At 45.1% G+C, this 19,981-nt stretch overlaps 1 protein-coding gene across 5 annotated transcripts in view; it reads left to right on the top strand.

The window, feature by feature from the left end:
* Window positions 1-19,981, top strand: part of SMARCAL1 (SWI/SNF related, matrix associated, actin dependent regulator of chromatin, subfamily a like 1) — a 61,494-nt gene that overhangs the window by 4,598 nt on the left and 36,915 nt on the right. For 4 of the 5 annotated variants that reach the window (XR_008998176.1, XM_036916139.2, XM_036916133.2 and 1 more), the window contains 6 exons: window positions 1,718-1,954; window positions 4,279-4,329; window positions 8,955-9,141; window positions 12,109-12,259; window positions 13,868-14,032; window positions 17,144-17,209. Coding sequence is in view for 4 of the 5 variants with exons in the window: in XM_036916139.2 (XP_036772034.2) it covers window positions 1,718-1,954; window positions 4,279-4,329; window positions 8,955-9,141; window positions 12,109-12,259; window positions 13,868-14,032; window positions 17,144-17,209 (857 nt within the window). In the remaining variant the exon portion in view is untranslated. The remainder of the gene's footprint in view (window positions 1-1,717; window positions 1,955-4,278; window positions 4,330-8,954; window positions 9,142-12,108; window positions 12,260-13,867; window positions 14,033-17,143; window positions 17,210-19,981) is intronic. The other variant, XM_057503569.1, reaches the window with a different exon arrangement.

Raw genomic sequence — 19,981 nt, 5'->3', positions numbered from 1 at the left:
GCTCCACATATTTTCGAAGACTGGTTATTGGGTGGAAAATTCTCTGTATACCTTTTAGATGAATTTGGCTGATGAATTATCGAGCTCCTCAAAATCCTTACCAGTGTTTTGCACACCTGCCCTACTGTCTGTTGAGATATACCCTAAACAGTCTTGCAATGATTATGAATTTGTGCATTTATCCTTGTGCTTTAATTTTCAGGCAAGTTTGTGAGTGTCATGTCTTCTCAGTAGATTTACTTTTTATCTATAAAACATAAAGACCATCTCTGTCAGCCTTCCTGTAATTTTGCTGTAGGTGTGCTTCTGGGTTTTGCCTTTTAACCCTACTTATCCTAGAGTATTGGGAAGTATGTCAACGTATCATAATGCAAAGAAGACTATTGTCCTGTACAACCTCCCCAGTCTGTTAACCCCTTTTGCCATTTTGGTTTTGTTCCTTCCAGCCCTCTTCCTATGCACGTACAAATACAAATTTTATGTATGTAATATAATCTTTATCTTGACTTTCATACTTAGTGTTCCAGCAGAGGCATCTATATTAATTATTTAAAATAAGCATGATTTTAATGGTGAATGCTAATAGCTAATTCTGAGTCATGAAAATGTGTCCATTATTGGACCACTTTGATGTCTAAAAAAATGATTTCATATTTTTGAACTTATTATTGGTTTCATATTTTTGTCATCTCCAGAGTTTCTTACTGAAAAAAAAAAATACGGACTTTGTAACATTCCACTGTATGGATGCATCATAAGTTGCTTAAAATATTTTATTTTTGCTTAATTTTAATTTGTTCCCGGTTTTTCCAGCATTAAAGCTATAAAGAAAACCTTTGTCCGTAAATTTTTGTGTTTTCAGTTGTTAGTTGGGATAGATTTCTAAAAGTTGAATCATTATGATCACTTTTTAGGGCTCTTGCTATATATTGCCAAATTGTTTTTCAAAAGGTTTTATTCCCAACTAGCAATGCAGAAAACTATTTTTTTATCCTGCAAGTTTGATAAGCAAAAACATGGCTTTTTATTTCCTGATTATTTATAAAGTTGAATGTTTCTTCAAATATTTACTAGTCATTTTCCCTCTTATTTTGAATTGGTTACATCTCTAGCTTATATTTTGTGGCCTTAGTATTTTTTTAAGGGTGAGCTGTGTTTACATTTCTTGCACATATCTTTATTCAGTAGTTTTGCTTTTCAATTTAGTTTTTTGTTTTAATAGTCAAATCAGTTCATCTCTAAAATGCGTCAGTAATAGATAAAGTAAGTTTCAGAACTGTGCATATGTGGCCTGATGTTCCTGTCTCTTTCCCTTGTTCTCTGAGCAGTAGATGGAGTAGTGACCTGGGAATAGGGTTAAGTGGGTGATTTCTGGGGTGTTGACTGCAGTTTCTTCTCTTACACAGCAGCATAAATTATCTGAGTTTACTCATCCTGGTGAGATTCCTCTTCCCCCTGTTCATTTCCAAGTTCTAAGTTTTTTAAGTTTAAAAACTTATGGAGGAGAAGAATACGCTCAACAAATACGAAAATTCCCAAAGCCCCAGTTAATGCACACTTGTAAGCTTTCCTAATCTAACCATGCCTTTTCTTTCCTACCTGCCAAACGTAATTCCTCTTGACCTTGTCCCTGCCCTCCTCCTCTCCCTGCCTGAGCACCCGAGGGCATGTGAAATCATCTACCTGTCCTATCTGTCCTTTCCTTTTTCTTCCACAGTGACAGCAGCCCAGCACCTCCCCACGGTCACCCTGCAGCCTTTGGAAGGAGCAGAGGGCATCAGGGAGTCACCGTCCAACAGGGGCAGCATGGCACAGGCTTGTCTGCCCTCAGCTCCTTCCCTCGCCTTTGTCAAAGGGCAATGCGTGCTCATCTCCCGGACCCGCTTTGAGGTGGAAATCGGCTATTCAGAAGACCTGATTGCACTGTTTAAACAGATGGATTCCAGAAATTACGGTAAGTAATTGAACTTTGCCTGATTCCCAGGATGGATAGTGGTCTCTGATCTCAGAATAGGGTATTTTTCTCTCCAAATACTCAGAAACGACTTTATTGGTAGAACCTTCCTAATCTGCTCAGCTTGCTGTAGAAAGGTGATGTCCAAATGGTTCCAGATAGTGAACACATCAGAGGGCCTATTTTGTCCTCAAAGACCTCCAAAGAGAAGACCCCACAGTTTTCCCCAGTTACCTGATCATTGTTTTCATGGTAGAAGCAAGTGAATTCCTGCTTCAACCATTTAAATCCACCTGCTTTTACTTTGACCTTAGGGGAACCTGAAAGACAGGCATTTGCCATAAAAATAAATGCCTTTGGGTAAAAAAAGTCTGTGGTCCTCAAACTTGAGTACACCTCAGATCCACTGGAGGGAGGGCTTGGTAAAACACAGGTTGCTGAGCACCACCCCAGAGAAGCGCTGATGCCTGGTTCCCACCCAGCGATACTGATTTAATTGGTTTGAGGTGGGGCCTGGGCATTGACACTTTTTAAAATCTTGAGGTGAGTCTAGTAATCAGCCTGGATTGAAAACACTAGCCAAAGCAGAACAAGGTAGCTTTATTTTTGGTGAAGTTCTTCCAAAGCTTCCCCATCAGAATAAGAGATTCAGCTTTAGAATTCTGAATTCTGGGTTGCATTCTTAGCCAAGGCCTTGTTGTTTTATAAAATGATGTGGCTTTTATGGATAAATATTTTCCCATTCTTGAGATGGTTTAAGTCCTTTCCTTAGGCAGTAAAAAGCAGACCCTCTAAAACTGCATGCCTTTTGAGACCTCATGTTCATTCAATGTCATAGAAGAAACCTCTAGAATAACCTGCTCAGTGAGCTGCCATCAGGGTTTGAGCCTCCTTCAGGAGGAAGGCTATGCTGGCTGATACATTTTTATCCCTTAAATGGAGACTTTTAACCCATGAGAGCAGGCTGTTGAGTAGGATTTAGGTGAGATGTGCTGGGCCCAGCCTGAGTCGTGAGATGGGCTGCTCACACAAGGGCCAGGGTTTGACACCCCTGTCCCCTAGATGCTCGGCTTCAGGCAGCCTTCAGCAGGCTGTACAGAGGCCTTATGTCTCCTGAAAAGTGTGACCCTTGAAGTCCTATTCCTGACCCAGACTGTTGTTTTGGAATGTGGACAGCTAAAATACTGACACCCAATCCTTTCCACATCCAGACATCCAAAAACCATAATTGGATTATCTTTTGCCGTAGCTCCTATTCATGGACCTCCCATTGGCTGCTCTGCCACTGTCAGGATTGACTGTTGTCAGGAGTCCCCTGTCCGGCTCCCACGTCAGGAGTGGTCTGCTTTTGTTCTTCCCTGTCAGATTTCAGCTGGGCTACCTCACTTGTTCCCTGAAACTGACTTGCTGTGTCCATGATGCTTTTTCCCTAACCACCCTCCTTTCTCAGTGATCATACAGAGGAGAATTAACTTTTGCTGTCCCGAAAGCATTTTTCGAGTTGAAGCTTTCTTGATTGCTCAAAAGGTAGATTGGTAGGAAACCTCTTGAGGTAATTAGACGGTGTTGGATAATGAGATGCTCGCTCTTCTTAGCTACCATTGTGTGTATTTTATGCTGTAATCTAATCAGCAAGTGCCATCATAATAACAATAATAATAATTTATAATTGCTAACTTTTTTTAAGTGCCCATTGTTTGCCAGGCATACTTTCATAAGCATTTTCCTTTTAAAATTTCATGTAATCCTCACAAGGACCATGAGAGGCAGGGGCCGTAGTATCCTCATTTTTCAGATGTGGGACCGAAGGCACAGAGAAGTTGCATCACTTGCCCAAGGTCACACAGCTAGGAAGTGGCAGAACTGGGATTTGAATGCAAGCTGTTTGACTGCTCTGACCCATGTATAAAATGGAGCAAATAAGAGTGCCCATCTTAGAGCATAGTGAGGAGCAGAAGAAAGGGTTCATGTGAATCTCTTGGCACTGTGCCTGGTTTACAGTAAGCACTGAATAAGTGTAAGCTACAATCACTGTCCCTGCTTTGGGAATTCAGAGCATTTCTGACCTGCTGGGCTCCCCGCTCTTATATCCCCATAGCACCCTTTAGAACCACCCTTGCTACCCGGCATGCCTGTTTGTCTCTCCTCCCTGAGTTCTGTGGACGCCTCAAGGGCAGGCACTCTGCACTTCGGTATCGAGGTCTGGGACCAGCTCCATCGCCTGAGTTTACCGAGGCTCAAGAAAGCAAGGAATGAGAGTAGATGCGATGACATAGCAGGAGGGCAGGGCCTCACGTTTGCCTGTCTGTTTCTTGTCATTGCAGATGTCAAGACTAGGAAATGGAACTTTCTCCTGGAAGAGCACAGTAAACTAAGTGAGATGCCCACCTTGCTTGCTTTATATTATGCTGTTTTTAAGCTTTAATTATCTGCCTTAAAGTTAACATTTTAAAAGACTCTGTTCCTTCTCCACTATGGTGACTTCACACACTTGTGTACAGGACAAGTAAAGGCGAGAAAGCTCTTGAGCAGCCCTACCCCTGTCTGCTGAGGTGGTGGCTTTGTAACAGCCCAGCCAGCACAGGGCCTCTTCTGCGAGGCAGTACCCGTCAAGTTCCACGAGGCCTGTGAGACCTCCCACTGTCATAGGAGTGTTAGAAGAGAGGGTATGTGGGCTTTGGCAGTCAGAGGGGGGCTAGGATTGCTTAGCTTAGATGGAAGTTCCTTTAGATTCCCTCCAAGAGCAGGCTCTCAGTTTACTTCTGGAACCAGACGAACAACAAAAGTTGGAGAGTCTCAGTGGTTACGAGCTTCATTATGGGCTGAGTTCTACAAAAGGTGGAACCCTACACCAGGGTGCATAAGCATTTAATAAGCACTTTAGAGACTGACCCAAGGAATGGCTGTGTGTACAGATAAAACTACAAGAAGGAGAGGCCAGTTTGGGCTGATCATTTTTCTCTATTCTGCTTGGCTGGGGCAATAAAGTCTAACGTGCCTGAGGAAGGGAGACATGGTCGTATCTCAGCCTCTCCTGGAATGCCAGTCTGTCTGTCACCCATCTTCCAAGCTTCACAGTTCTGCAGTGGGTGTGTAGTTGGCCCAGCATAGGGTCCTCTTGCTTGATCCCCTGAGGACTTGTTGGGTCAGGGGTGGTACCAGTCAGGCCAGGAGAGACTTGCTCTCAGTCATTGGCCACCTTGCCCACCAGGCTAGAGCTTCTAAGGAAGAGGGAGAAGCTGGGTTTCTTCCTTTGTCTCCTTATGTGACTTACTATGTGACATCGAGCAGGTAATTCAACATTATAAAAAAATGGAGTCTTTAATTCATATCTGCCCCACTGACAGAAATGAAACATAGGTAAGAGCTTTTGATTCCTGGAGGAAAGACTTGCTGCAAACTCAAGGTTAAGCTTGAATATGATGAGATACTTATTTAGTATCAGCAAACACTAGCTAAAGCAGGAAGGATGGCAGCAGTTGATCTGAGACCCCCAGGGCTGCTGCTGTTTGGAACTTATGATTCAGAGGGAACTATTTGGCCAAAACTGAATTTCTGGTGAGTGATAGGAGTGAGTTTTTCCCTCTTGCCCTTTCCCTTTCAACCACAAAAAGACTCATAAATACATTAACTATAAAGACTTTGACTTTTATGGAATGACAAAGAGCAGGATACTTTCAGCATTAGCAGATGAATGTAACAATGAAAAACCATGGCTCACCACTCACCAAAGCACTACAGCTCGAGATCTTTTGTGGGCCATAGATTCTGAAGTATCTGATGAAAACAATGGGTTCCTCACCCAGAAAAATGCACATAATGGCCGCACATAAAGTTTTTGCATTTGATATGAATAACTCCATGGCTTTTGAGTTAATTTTAGATTTAGAGTTCAGATTGCTTTTTTACATTCTATTAATCTTGCCATTACACTGTCTTGAGGAAGATATGACTGATTCTCCCATTTGTAGACTGGGAAAAGCTTCCACCCAGAGAAAGGAAATAGTTGTTTTTTTTTATTGGGAGCATTACAGGATCACAATAAAGTCAGTGACAGAAATCAGGCTAAAATTACGTTCTGGAGTTTGCAACGTGACCCATTTGGAAATTAGAAGTCACATCCATGAACGAAGAGGTGGGGGAGACAAGGCGCCGAGGAACGTCACAGTTCCCGGCTTAGTTCTGCTTCCTTTGCTAACAGTGGTCACCTGGGGGCGTTGCACCTCTCTCCTCATCCCAACGTCTATCCTTTTGTGTGAAGTTAGGTTATTGACTCTGGGCTAGTGAAGATGTGCATATGAAACTAATTAACAAATGACAGTAAGACCTTCTGAGTACATGAGTGCACATTGATGCCATGGTGACAATTATTTTCTGCAGATAAAGTGAGTCTAAGAGCTTTCCTCCTCTCTCTTTTCTAAGTGACTTGAGGCCTTTTGCCCACAGTGAAACTGGCAGAAGGCCTTTTGTTTTCCCCAGACTGTCACAGTCCAGAAGGGTTCCACATCCCCCTCAAAGATTTTGTCTTGTCAGCTGCTATTTGAAAACATTAACATCGCTCTGCTGTGTGGCTCAGTAATGTTCTGCCAAAGAGCAATCTTACAGAAACAATTTCTAGATGACTCATGAAGCCAGACAGCGTAATCCTGTCATCTTCAGGCACTAGGAAAGGACCACAGAGAATGGGGGCTTTCTCAGAAACGCACCCCATGGGCTGAACTAGCAGCACAGGACTTTGGAGATAGCAGTTGGTAGGAAACAGCAGAGAGTGGCTTTTTTCCCTCTTGAATGGCTGAAAGAACATAATGCTTATAAAGCACCGCATTTCACACCAGCCGATCATCAGCCCTTTCTTAGCTTTCATCAGGTATTTGAGTGTCGACGATCACTAGGATTGAAATGAAATGGTTTCTGAAGGCACATGGAGTGCTCAGTCCCCTGAAGTAAGCAGAAATCAGCATGTTCAGATTTAATTTGGAGGCATAAAATATATTTCTGCATCAATATGGAAAGTCTCTTTTATATTAAAAGCTGCCAGCCTTACCTAATTTCTTATCTCGGTGATTCTGTTCATGCAAACTTTTCAAGAAATAACTGGCACATGTATTTAGTGAAGGACAGAAATCGATTTAAATATATTGAAAATACAAAGCAGTTTAAGGTAGTAGTAGATGCCTTGGCTCTTCATGTTCATGTCAATACTTGCAATGGTAGCCAGTTGATGGTTGTGGCAAAAGACTTTCGGAGTACCTTGTAAGAATATTAAGAAAACTCATGACCATATGGAATACAGAACTAACACCCTTAGCATTTCAAATAATACTAGGTAGAAATGAAATATACCCAGTTTCTCTCTTCGGTTCCCTTTACCAGATTCCTGAGGACATTTAGCCCCTTGGCAGGTTACTACAGGTTTCTCGGACTTCCCCGGGGTGCCCCTGAAAAGCAAAGGACAAAGAGCAATTGAAGATCTGTAAACAATGGTTATGCTTCTAATTAGACTTTTTCAAAGGACAGTGATAAAAGGGAAGGACATCTTGAAAGCTAGAGCTCATAGCACAGTATTTTAATGATAATTCTACCACCAGGGATGTCTGGGTCTGTCATCTTTAACTTTAATTTTTAACTTATCTTCTCCTGCCCTTCCCATCAAATCCAGAATTGTATGTTTTATTAGTATCTCTGGTTTATTCTTTTTCTGTTTCTCTACTGAATAAAGGGTTTTTTTCCCTTTAATTTTAAAATCAGGAGAGGCTATAATGTTTCAAAAAGCAAACTCAGTGAAATTAATCTGCTTTCCTTTCCATGTAGACTCCGAGTAATTTTTCCTGCTTAGGTTAATGGCTCTGACTGGAAGAAGACATTTCCCCACCCATTGTATAGCGGTCTGGGACCAGCACACTTGGAAGGAAAGAAAAGACCGCTAAATAAAAGCTTTGATTGAAAGAACAGATTAATAGTCACTCTTAGTGATAGACTCTGAGCTTCTCAGCAGGGGCTGGTAAACCTTTTTGTAAAAGGCCAGAGAGTAAACATCTTAAGCCTTGTGGGCTATGTGGTTTCTGTCCCGACTACTCAGCTCTGCCATTGTAGCATGAAAGCGGCCCTAGACAGCTCATAAACTAGTTGTCATGGCTGTGTTCCAGCAGAGCTTTATTTACAAAACAGGCAGTAGGCGGATTTGGCCCACAGGCCTTAGCTTGCCAACACCTGCTTCAGAGGACAGGTAGGGAGCTGTTAGGTCACGTCCAGACTCATGGGCTTGCTGGCCGCTTCCCTGCCGAGATCACTAGTACAGCAACTCTCTCAAGGGGACGCCATTTTCTCTTATGGGAAGGGTCAAAGGTACACAGGGCCACTTGCATTTTTGTCCATTGGTATAGCCTTAGCATGGATTCTGCCCTTTATTATTGTTGTTGCTTCTAAGTAGCACTACTGTCCTACTAATCTTTCTTGGAAAAACCTAACAGCTTCTCTGTACAGGGCATGGTGCTTCCTTACCTGTTGACAGCAGGCAACTTAGAATTCTCAGGCTTCTCAAACATCAAAATTGAAATAAAACATAGGAGAATCGAAACAAGACAAGATTTATTCATTCTAAGTCTTTTTTATGGATCTTTCTGGGCTGATTTTTAATAATATGGGTCCTTATTTATTTGAATGAATACTAAGATAATTTTTTGAAATACTTTAGGTCAAAAAAAATCACAAGACACTTTACAGTTCTTTCTGGTTTATGTATGTAGGAAATCAGTGTTGTGTTACTCATTGCCCTCTTTGCAAAAAATTAAGGACTAGAGAAAGAAAAGTGTAATCTTCTGGTTTTATGTACTTTGCCTAGGATGCATCTGCCAGCTCCCGATTTTCTCTCTGGTTACTTTTTTCAGATGATACACAGGAGAATTCTAGCCCTTGAACTTTGTGTGTTCAAAGCCCCTTCTCCTTCCCTAGATCTTTTGGGCATTCAGTCCAACTCATATACCTCTCCTCCTCTTTCTAGTTGAAAAGGTGCGCTGCCTTCCACAGGTTCAGCTGGATCCTCTGCCCAAGACGCTCACCCTGGCTTTTGCTTCTCAGCTTAAGAAGACGTCTGTCTGTCTCACTGCAGACATCCCTGAGGCAGACCTCTCCAGAGTGGACCCCAAGCTCGTGTCTAATCTGCTGCCCTTTCAGAGAGCTGGAGTCAAGTAGGTTCTTGATCTTCCTCTTGCTCGGATTTCAGCACTAACTATGGACTGGGTTTGCATGCTCCCTCTTTTACGAATGGTCATCTTTCAAGAATGTCTAGAAGCTTCTAGGCATTAAATAGTGAGGCTTGCTGTAACCAAACCCTGATTGAACCCACTGATTTCAAAGTCCATGTGCTAATCAAGACTCTGGATTGGAGATGTGCAGAAACCCAGCTCAGATTAGCTTAAAAGAAGAGACTTCTCAGTGCATGTCCTAGAAAACCCAGGGTCTCTAAAGATCTCGTCAGGACTCTGTTCCTCTCTCAGACCTGCTCTCTCCCTAGTTTGCGTTGTCCTCAGCCAGACACCCCTCAGGAGGCAGCTGGGGCTGCCAGGGGGCCTCCAGCTTGCATCCGTCAGCTCACAAGCCAACGGAAGCACCCCTTTCTTAGTGGGTCCAACACTGAAATGCCTGAAATCTGGTGCTGACGGTGGAATCATTCCCTGTGGCCTGGGGAGCTCAGGCGTCATGTTGGCAAGCCTGGGTGGTAGGCCCATCGACGGAGCCAGAGTTGGAGCCTGCCCATCAGTTACTTGGACTGAGAGTGTAAGGTGGGGGTCTTCCAGAAGAAAGGCAGGGTGTTCTTAAAATAGAAAGAAAAAAGATACACCCATCTTCTGTTTTCCAGAGTTTCTTGGGAGAAGCAAAATGACAGGTTTGAATTTGCCTTCTAGTGAATATATGGGAGGTTGAGGAGAGGAGAGAGACAGTCTTGATAGCCATTCAGAAATAGTACGAGCTGGACCTGTTATTAGACAGTGTGATTGGAGGTAGAGTCCTGTGCAAGGGAAGGAGATAGATTGTCAGTGGAACTGGCAAACGAAGACAGCCTGCCTGTGTGCGGCCACTTGTGGTGTTTGGTTAGAAATGGCTACTGTCTCCTACAGGATTTAATTCTCTGTGTGCCATTTGGGCCCAGTTGCACCGTACTGCACTGCAGAAGTGGATTGGGGCTGAAGTTTGTGTCTGTGTTTTCTGAGGACGGGTGCAGCATTTTTTCTGTTACACTGAAATACTATGTCAAAAAAGGCACTCAGCTGTGTGATTGTTACTCTGTTACCCAAGCATTCTCTTTGTTCTCATTTTTGGCACTTTGTTTCCTAGTTGGGTTACCTGAAGGCAGGGTGAAAGGAAAGACCATGAAATTCAAGGACCTGTTCTCCTCTGAGAATGACCAGAGAGGCCAGATCATGTGGACGTTGTAAATGGTAGTGCCGAGGAGGCTAAAACAGAAGGCCCTCCATGGTTTGTTGCTTAGGAGACCCTGTCTGCCCTAGCCACCAGTTTTGTAAATCAGAAAGGAAAAATTGAATCTTTTCACACTTGCCTCCCCTTTCCTGTCTGTATGGTGGATTGGGGCTGGAAGCAGTCGACCATTTCACATTTGCCCTATTTTGAAGATTTAACCGAGGCAGGTGTGCGGAGAGGAGTTGGGGCTGTTTGGAGAAGTGAGGTTGCACACCTCTGGGCTCCCTTCCTCCCCACTGGAGGAGTGAGGTCATGACCAGGTGGGTGCAGAAAAGGGGTGCTCCCTCTCCCCTGATGCACCGTTATGGCTGCCGGGAGGACACAGAAGCACTAACATGACACCTTCGTCTCCATGCGCTGCAGATTCCAGGCATGCTGGCCTCACGCCACCCACAGATCTGCTCAGTTTTCAGCTTCTGTCGAGCACTGGCTTCAAAGGGCAGAAACACTATTCAGGCAATTCAGAAAGGCCCATGCAGCCTAGAATCATTGTCAGCCAAACCAGCTGCTGATTAGAAGAGGCTAGACTCTGTGGTTATTGTGTGAGAAAGCAAGAGAAAGAGCTGTTGACTGGCTTGTCAACAGGTTTCTGAGCAGATGATCAGTTTTTCAGGAATTCAGATGCAAAGGGGCTGGAGTTTGGAGCAGGGGACCAGATATCTGGCACTAGGGATCCTTTTAGCTTTTCACTGATTCATCATGTGAGTCAATTAAGTCATTTTTACTGTTTGCGTCTTGAGTATATTTCTTCTTTTTGTGGAATAATAGTTATCAGAGAAACACTTCCCAGCACTTATGATGATGCCAACCATTATCTGAAGCGCTTTAAACATTATTAACCCTGGCAACAGTCTCTGGTGTAGGTCCTATGATTATTCCCATCTTACAGCTGAGGCAAAGGAGGGTAGATGACTTGCACAAAGGTGTACCTGGTTGGGATTGCAGCTGGGCCAGTCAGGCTCCGGAAGAGTGGAGTCACCCTTTTCACAAACTATTAGCAAGAACTGTTGCACTGAAGGGCTTCGGGCCCTAGAGGCTTCAGTTAATGAGGAGCTTTGCTGGGGTGCTGCTCCCTCCTGGGTCCCCTAGACCATCCTTCCCTGTCTGTCTTTTCCAGTACTTTCTGTCTGCTAGCTGCATTCCCTTTTCCTTGTGTACAGCAGACTCTAATCTTGAGAAAGCCTCATTTTGGCCCCACCATTTCACCTTTCTTCCTTTCCCTCCTGGGCAGATCTCTCACATCAATGAGTATGCCCCTGCCAGCCCGTCATTAGGGACTCTTTCCCACTCTCCTCCTCTCACATTCCCCTGGGCCTCACCTGCATTGCACTGGGGTGATTCCTCTTATTGGAAATGTCCTCCCTTAGCTTCTGTGACCTAATGATCTTCTAGCACTTCTTAGTACCTTTTGACCACCATTCCACATTTCCCCTATTTTGACTCTATCAGCATCATTATTATTCTGCCCTCTAATTGGCTCCTGTCTTGCCTCTCGGGGGAGCAGGTGTCTTCTTGTGAGCAGGGCCCATGCTGGCTAGTGCGGCAGCCCACACCGAGCACTGAGACACTGTATATCAGATACACACTGAGCAGCGCCTGTCACTTGACGTGGTGGTGTGATGGCAGGTTAACTAATGCCCATGCTACGCCGCCGTCCTTACCTTGTCTGCTGTCAGTTTTGCCATAGCAAAAGAAGGCCGCCTGCTACTTGCTGATGACATGGGCCTGGGGAAGACCATCCAAGCCATCTGTATCGCTGCCTTTTACCGGAAGGAGTGGCCACTCCTTGTGGTGGTACCATCCTCCGTGCGCTTCACCTGGGAGCAGGTCAGGTCTCTCTCTGTTGTGATTTTAACAAAGGTTTTCCTCAGTGTTAAAGTAATCAGAGAACAGCTTGGGAGGGCTCTGGGGAGCTCTAAAGATTCTGCCTCAGCTGGTGGGGGGAAGAGAGATGAATGAAATGAACACTGGGCCAGGCCAGGCCTTTAGGGAAGAAAGCCAATGAGCTGCCGAGCTCAGACTTGCTCAGTCTGTCAGCAGACACTTCCTGAGCACCACCCTGCTAATAACACCGCTCACCTGCACCACACTTAGGTTTCAAAACATTTTTACCTCCTTTATTTCCATGAATCCCTAATAGCCATGTGCCACAGACATCATAGATATTAATCCCATTTACAGATGAGAAAACTGAATTTCAGATTGGTTGAGCGCCATGCTTGCTGCTTACACAGAGCAGTGCAGGATCATCTTAAGGTGCGTCTCCTCACTTCTTGGCTCACGGTCTCCCACCCTGTGGAAGGTGGTGCAGACCAGATGTTCTCTGTCTGCCGGGTACCTTTATGGCTGAAGAGCCTGACATAGACATTATGTCATCACTCGGCTGTGAGCTGTCTTCCATAAATCCAGCGATCAGAGTGGTTCCATGAAATGACCAAAAATCCATACGAGCAAACCCCTTGAGGAGTGCAGACCCAGTTCATCGAGTGCGGCTTCTCCCACTTTGTGCTCCCCATGGTGGCCATCGGCATCCTCACCCCGAGGCTTCTTCCTAACCCCCTGTGGGCCGTTCCTGGAGAAGAGGCAGCCAGGCCTGCAGCCTGATGCCCAGATGTGCCCTTCCCATCGAAGAGAAGACAAAACAAAGAAAGTGTGATCGAAACAATGTCAGTCTTTTCCTGTCCTAGGGATCTGAATTCTGTGCCTCTAGAAATGACTGATTCAACACATACTTATTTTGTGTATGTTAGATTCACACAGCACCCTCAAAAATTCTAGGGAATGGTCTGACAGATGGTTATAAGCAAGTCAGAGACTGGAGAAAGAGCAAGAACTCATGGTATCAGAACAGGGTCAGTCAGGCCTGGCAGGGGAGCCCCCAGACACCAAGCCGCTGGTGTGGAGGCACCTGGTGACCCTCCATTGGCTCCAGGTACTGGCTTTGGCTAGAGAGGCAAGATTTCTGGAGAGAGTAGATGGCTTTGTAGAAAATACTCAAAAAATGTTTTCATCAGCATCAGTACCTTCATTGTTGCAGGCTCTGCTAAAAATTCCCATCTAAAATTCTTAAAACGAGTTAAATTCTTTCCCTGCAGAAACTTGCCATCCAGTTAGATATCCCAGAAGTAAAATCCATGGTTACCACAAAATGCCTGCTAACAATTAAGTGCTTGCTCACCCAGGAAGGAAGGGTCCTGTTAGTGGGAGGGGGAGGGGAAGGTGGGCAGGAGGACGGAGTTAATTGGAGGTGTTTTGTTCGCGGGCACAAGGGTTGTGGCAAGGGCAGGGGGTGTGGAGGGAAAGAGGCCGAGGTCATGTTTCAGGGAGCATTAACACGGGCCATGCCAAGAGAAGGCAGTTGGTGGCTTGGCTGGGGTCACGGCTGGCAGCTGCTGGGTCTGATCATTTCAGTTTTGTTCCCTCCTGTCACCCCAGGCCTTCCTTCGGTGGCTGCCATCTCTGAGTCCAGAGCACATCAATGTCGTGGTGACCGGCAAGAATCACCTGACAGCGGGTTTGGTTAACATCGTCAGTTTTGACCTTCTGAGCAAGTTAGAAAAGAAGCTAAAAAGTCATCATCATTTTAAAGTTGTCATCATTGTAAGTGACTTGGCAACATCTTTAATTATTTTATCTCTGTGGAAGCTTTGTTCTTAACAGCACCAAGAACTTCCCTCTCTGTGCTCTCATGGAGCCTCTCTCTGTTTCTAGGAGAAGAGAAGTCACTGTCTGTTTTGTGGAGAACTAATGGTTCATTCTTCTCAAAGAGCAGCTCTCCACCCTGACTGCACTGCACGTTAAACCCTCCTGGGAAGCTTTTTGGAAAATGTGGTTTACTCAGTCTGCGCTTGGAGTTTCTAGCCCTTCTCCCTGACATGAGCTCATAGATAGGCCAGCTTGTGGACTCCAGGCCACCTGGGCTCCCAGAACTGCAGCCCAGACAGTGGGGCACAGGCCTTCCTCTGCGCCCTCTGGTCAGAATGGCCCAGACATGCAGTTAGTTAATAAGTTTTCTTCAAGCCAGTATAGACACTCGCTCCACCTCCCCCAAAAGCACTTTGTACTCTGGTTGTTTTCTACAAAGGACGCTGTACTCAGATCCTGCTCCCAGATGGGACAGTGCATCTTCCAATTACTGCCTTTCTTTCTAGCTCCTCACGTGTGTCACAAGGAAAATCTAGAGAGCTGGGGCACCAGGCGCCTCTGTCAGCACTCCATGTGTTCACATGGCTCACAATTACAAATTACGGAAGTATGCAGTTTCTCTCATCCCCGCCCCATCCACCCAGTTCCCATCCTAGTTCCGGGTTACCGCTAACAAACATTCAGGGGCAGGGCATGTGGTGGATGATTTACAATGGAAGTTTACCCTCGTTTTCCTCTTGGCAAAACAAGAAGCCTGGTGCCTCCAGATGATATACAACATCTTTATTCAAATGTGTGAATTTTAAAAGCCAATGGTATTTTCCTTCCCTTAAAAATAGAATTCTCTACTGACAGTGGCTTCCCAAGCCTTGATGCTCAAAGTTATACCGCATATCTTGCCTAGAAGGAGAGAAAGGAGAGAGTTTTTAGGAGGCCCAGAGAATTAGAGCCTCTGAGTCCCACAGGTCAAGATTGCAGGAGAGACTCTGCGCCTGTGGGTTTCCCAGCATGGGGCTGACTGTTGTGGGAGGCACTGCCATCCCTGTGTTCACCTAGCAGTTGAGTACCAGCTCCACGCCCTGCATAGTGCTTCAGACTGAAGGTGTGGAGGGAGGAAAGTCAGCCCCCATCCTCCAGGGTACCACAGCCCAGCAGGACAGACAGACACATGCCCAGATCATTAGAACACATTTACGTGTGAGCCAAGTATTGTGGGAACTCAGAGAAGGGAAGAAGGCACATTTGCTGACCTCAGGGATCTATTAGTATAATTTTAACATGAGAACCATACTGTGTTCTTAGCACAGGCAAACTTAAATGTATTTTTTTTTCCAAAGCTGTAAGGGTGATGAGTCTTTGGGGGAGTCATTTCTGATTTGACACAAATTCAGGTGTGGCTTTGAAAAAATATTAGCTTCCATGTGAAGTGAAAACATTAAAAGAAGTATCCTGGGATGATAGCAGTGGTCCTGCAGGGAGTAGGAAGAATAATGCCTTCATTTCTTGAGTGCTGACCTGTATCAGGTTCCTTATATGTAATCGCTGATCTTCCCAATGGCCCCTAAAGCAGATGTTAGCCCCATTTCACAGCAATGAAACTGACAATGAGATGGTTACATAATTTGCCCACATGAAGCTAGCAAGATGGAGAGTCACTGATCACAGCTGGATTGCATCTGGCTTTAGTATTCCTGGTTTTCTGTTTCTTACATATGCCCTAAGATTTTTGGCAAGCTGCTTTCCACCAGTGTTGGTTGTTCTTCAGTTAATTAAGAGCCTTGTCCTCTTCTGACTTGAGAGAAATGTTGTAGGAAAGAATAAACTGATGGCTCTGAGAGGTCACACTTAGAAAAGATTTCAGGTTTGAGCCATTGTGGTTAGTTATAATAGTGGTTAGCTAGAATAGTGGTACATTTAGCCATTGGTTTAAAGAGTCCTTTCCCTTCCATACTGTCTGTACTTTCTGCTGTTCCTCTCTATTAGCCTTTTTATTGATGATATGGGCTCATCCTCAGACAGGAGTACAAATGTCATACCCCAGGTCTTGGGAACAGATACTGTGGCATTTGGGAGTTCATCTCACACACCCTGCATTGTGCTGAGAGGCGGTTTTTGGTTCCTTGTTGCTCGGGGAACAAGGCATTTCTTAGAGATCATCGCTGGGGATAGAGCCCAGATCTCCCCGCGTCCCCATCATAGGTGACTAATACCACTGAAGGCTTATTCTAAGGGCTTTACGTGTGTTAGCCCATTTAAAACTTACAACCCCACGTTAGGTACAGGTATTATACCCATTTGACAAATGGAGAAACTGGCACCATAAAGGGGTCGCGAAGTTGCTCAGAAGCACATAGCAAATACTTCGAATGTGTACCAAAATAGAAATGTTCTCCCAACTACTAAGAATGTATTAGTTACTCTTTTGGCTTTAGACAGGATGGCATAAGTAGTTTGCTTATGCACAGAATGCAGAGCTAGAAATAATGATGTTCCATTTTCTAAACATGACAGCCGTCCCTTGAGAACAGGAATCATGTCATCTCCCCTTCTCCAGTCCCTGCAGCACCTGGTCACACCTACCTTAGTGACAGCACTCAGAGGGTTGTCTGAGCAGTTGTTCTTGTGGCTGACGCCCTTTCTGTGCTGTGCGTCCTGGGGGCAGGAACTGGGCCCCCTGGCCTTGCTCTAGCGCACGGCCCACAGCAGGTCACCAGCACTTTGCTTCACTGACATGTGTCTTACACGGCAGCATACCACCTTTCAGTACCCATGGAGCCACTTGTCTAAATCCTCTGTTCAGTGCAGCCTGTGAGGTGGGCAGGGGAATCACTAGCCCTAGTTCTCAGGTGGAAAGCTGTCCCAGGGAGGTGAAGCAGCTTCCCCAGAATGGGGTGGGGAGGCTGTGCCAGAGCCTGGGTCCTTACCGAGGCTACAGCTGTCGCCTTGAGCATGAGTGTGCGATGGCAGGCGTCCTCAGTGTGCTGCTGTGCCAGGCTCAGGTTTACTGTGGGTTCTGTTCTGTCCACCCAGGGTTTCTCGTTCACTGGTGTGACTGTTTCTTTTCAGGATGAATCTCACTTCCTCAAAAACAGTAAGACTGCCCGCTGTCGTGCAGCCATGCCTGTCCTCAAGGTGAGCCTTGCTGAGAACGGCCTTGGAGCCTGAGTGCGTCCTGCACAGAGAGCCCCGTGTATTCTGCTCGGCCTGGCAAGGCGTGCAGGGAGCAGGGCCCACAGGGCCGGGGCTGGGGCTGGGGCTGGGGGCGTGACCTAGCATCGACTTAGGCCGCATCTCCACGTAGGGCTTTGGTGCAAAGTGTGTTTTCCTTCCTAACATTCAGCTGAGGACCTAGGCTGCCTCTGCATCTCAGAGATGAAGACCTGCTGAAGGTCACAGGCCGAGCAGGGGCTGCACTGCAGATCCTCCTCGGGCTCCTGGACGAGGCAGAGGGAGACCCTCCAGCAGCGTGTCCTCTAAACAGCCCAGGAGAAACTGCCTGTCTTCTAAGTCACTTGTGGGGGCAAGGCTCACATTGTGCTGGGAGCTAAGGGAGATGAGCTCTGCAGACAGCACCCGGCCGGTGGGTACCCTCAAGAAGCGCTGGCAGAGCACAGACATGCCTTACCAAGCCGATGTCCTTCTCTGGGGCCCCCCCAAGCCTGTTTTGTTATCCATGGGGTCAGCCTCCATGTCCCTTTCTGTGGGGTCTAAACCATGTCCCTTTCTGTGCCTGAGCAGTTCAACTGGTTGAGTCCTGGCTACACAGCAGGCGGCCGTGTGTATGCAGTGTAGCTTCAAGTCTTTGTCTGAAAATACTTAGTTCTGACATATTTTATTAGCTCCATGTTTCATCCATCACACACTGTATGTCCGCTGACAGAGGGAGAGCCCCCAAATTTCCTTCCATTTTTTGTAGGGAGTTTTTTCCTAATTTAGAAAAAAATAGTGCAATTAGAAATGTAGCCTTTTCTCTCATAACAAGGTAGAACTCTCCCACGGATGATTTTGGGGGAATCTAGTTTGTGTAGACTGAGCAAACAAAAGTATGTGTTTATCTTGTGCTCTATTAAAGCAGTCTTTGTTGCAAGCTGGTTCAAATGCTGCAAAACTGTAGCTTTATTGCTGAAAAGAAGCTTTAAGTTGTACCCAACTAGGGAAAACAAATATGCTAAATGTTGGTGAAGTTTATTTGCATTTGAAAATTAACTTAGTTTTTCCAATGCCCTCCAAAGTACAAGTGTCTGCTCATTTCAAGTTTTGTTTTAGGAATACCAAGTAATATCACATACCCTCCAAAGCACACCTTAGTCATGTGCCCCAACTTGAAAATCAAAGCCCTTTACTTAAAAAGCTTGATCCTTTGTTGATATTACCTATAAATATTTATAGGTTGAGAGCCACTTATGGGCACACTAAAATGTTTTTCCCAGGTGGTGACCTCTCTTTGGGGAGGCTTTAATATATTTTCTTTTGAAAAATGTTGCTAGACCATGGTACTGTGGTTCCAGTATTATAGCCATAACTAAAATCTGTACATACCCCTGATTGTTCAGGCAAAAGAAGCTGTGCAGTAGACAGATTACATCACCAGCAGTATCATAGGAAAGCCTCCAGGCAATTGTCTTGTTGATGCAGTCATTGCCTGGGCAGATAAGCTGGGCTGTGTATCAGTTTCTGAAATATGTGCTGCTGAGCTAGACTTTTAAAGCATCATTCACATTTTTAATCTTGTATTTCAAAGGGACACATTCAAAACAAATATTTAGCTGTTAACTAGTATATATTACTTTGCATTTGCTGTGGAACTTGGGTGAATTTAACATGTTAAGGACCCACGAACAGGTTGCCGGAAACCACTCAGGATTGGGTGGAGGTGGGGTAGGGATTCTATGCTAATATGTGAGCCAGACCTTTCATGTCTGTGCTGTATTTTCATCTAGATCCAAGTCTCTCAACCTTGGCATTACTGGCATTGAGGGCTGGGTAATTCTGTGTTGCATGGCACTGTGCTGGGCAGTTCGGGGTGTTGAGCGGCATCCCCCGCCTCTACCCTCTAACGGCAGGAAGTATCCCCTAGTTGTGACAAGCAGAATTGTCTCCAGAAGTTGCCCAGTGTCTCTGGGGGAGGCAAATCACTCCTCCCACATTTGTTGAGAACACTCGTGTACGTACTCTTAAGGAAGTGAATCTAAGTATTTTCGGTATAAGAGGAGAGTTGGGAACAAGTGAAATGTGCCTTTGAAAAGCCATGTAAGGGCTGAATTTAATATTGCTTGATTGTTCTTCTAACTCGTGGATCTCTTAGAACTATATTCTGATAATTAAAGATACTTTCAGCAAATGTGCATGATGAGTAATAAGGCTATATCATACAGGCTGTTTGGTAGCCAGGCCAGATCGTGCCCCAAAACCATGTGCTTCATAAATGGCGGCAGCAGCCGCGTGCAGAGGATATGTTGTTAGGTTGTGAGAAACTAGCATCATCATCCCCTGTGAAATATGAAATCTTTCTACCCCCACAGCACTGTTTGCCACTAAACAATGTGGATCTGTTTTTGTATATAAATGTGTGAAAGTGGGCAAGACAGAAAATTATAAAGAACAAAATTAGAATTAATACCTGCAACAGAGAAAACCATTGTTAGAAGTTTGTTTATTTTTCTCACACATCAGTTGTAGGGCAAGATCACTTTTAATGATTCTGGAGTGTTCTGTTGTATGGACACATCCCATAAAAATAGTGTTGGACACTTTTGCAGAATAAATAATTCTGCAAGTGAGCATCATCAGTATGTTCGTAGCTTGCTTACTTAGTCCTCTTAGGACAAATTCCTATGCTCAGAATTGCTGGATTGTAATCTTAACCTTTCGGTGGAAGCTCTGATGTGCAGTCGGGCCAGGCAC

Source organism: Manis pentadactyla, chromosome 6 (assembly GCF_030020395.1).
Source record: "Manis pentadactyla isolate mManPen7 chromosome 6, mManPen7.hap1, whole genome shotgun sequence".
Taxonomy (NCBI): Eukaryota; Metazoa; Chordata; class Mammalia; order Pholidota; family Manidae; genus Manis; species Manis pentadactyla.
Note: the sequence above shows the minus strand (reverse complement) of the source record. Positions and strands in the feature narration are given on the sequence as shown.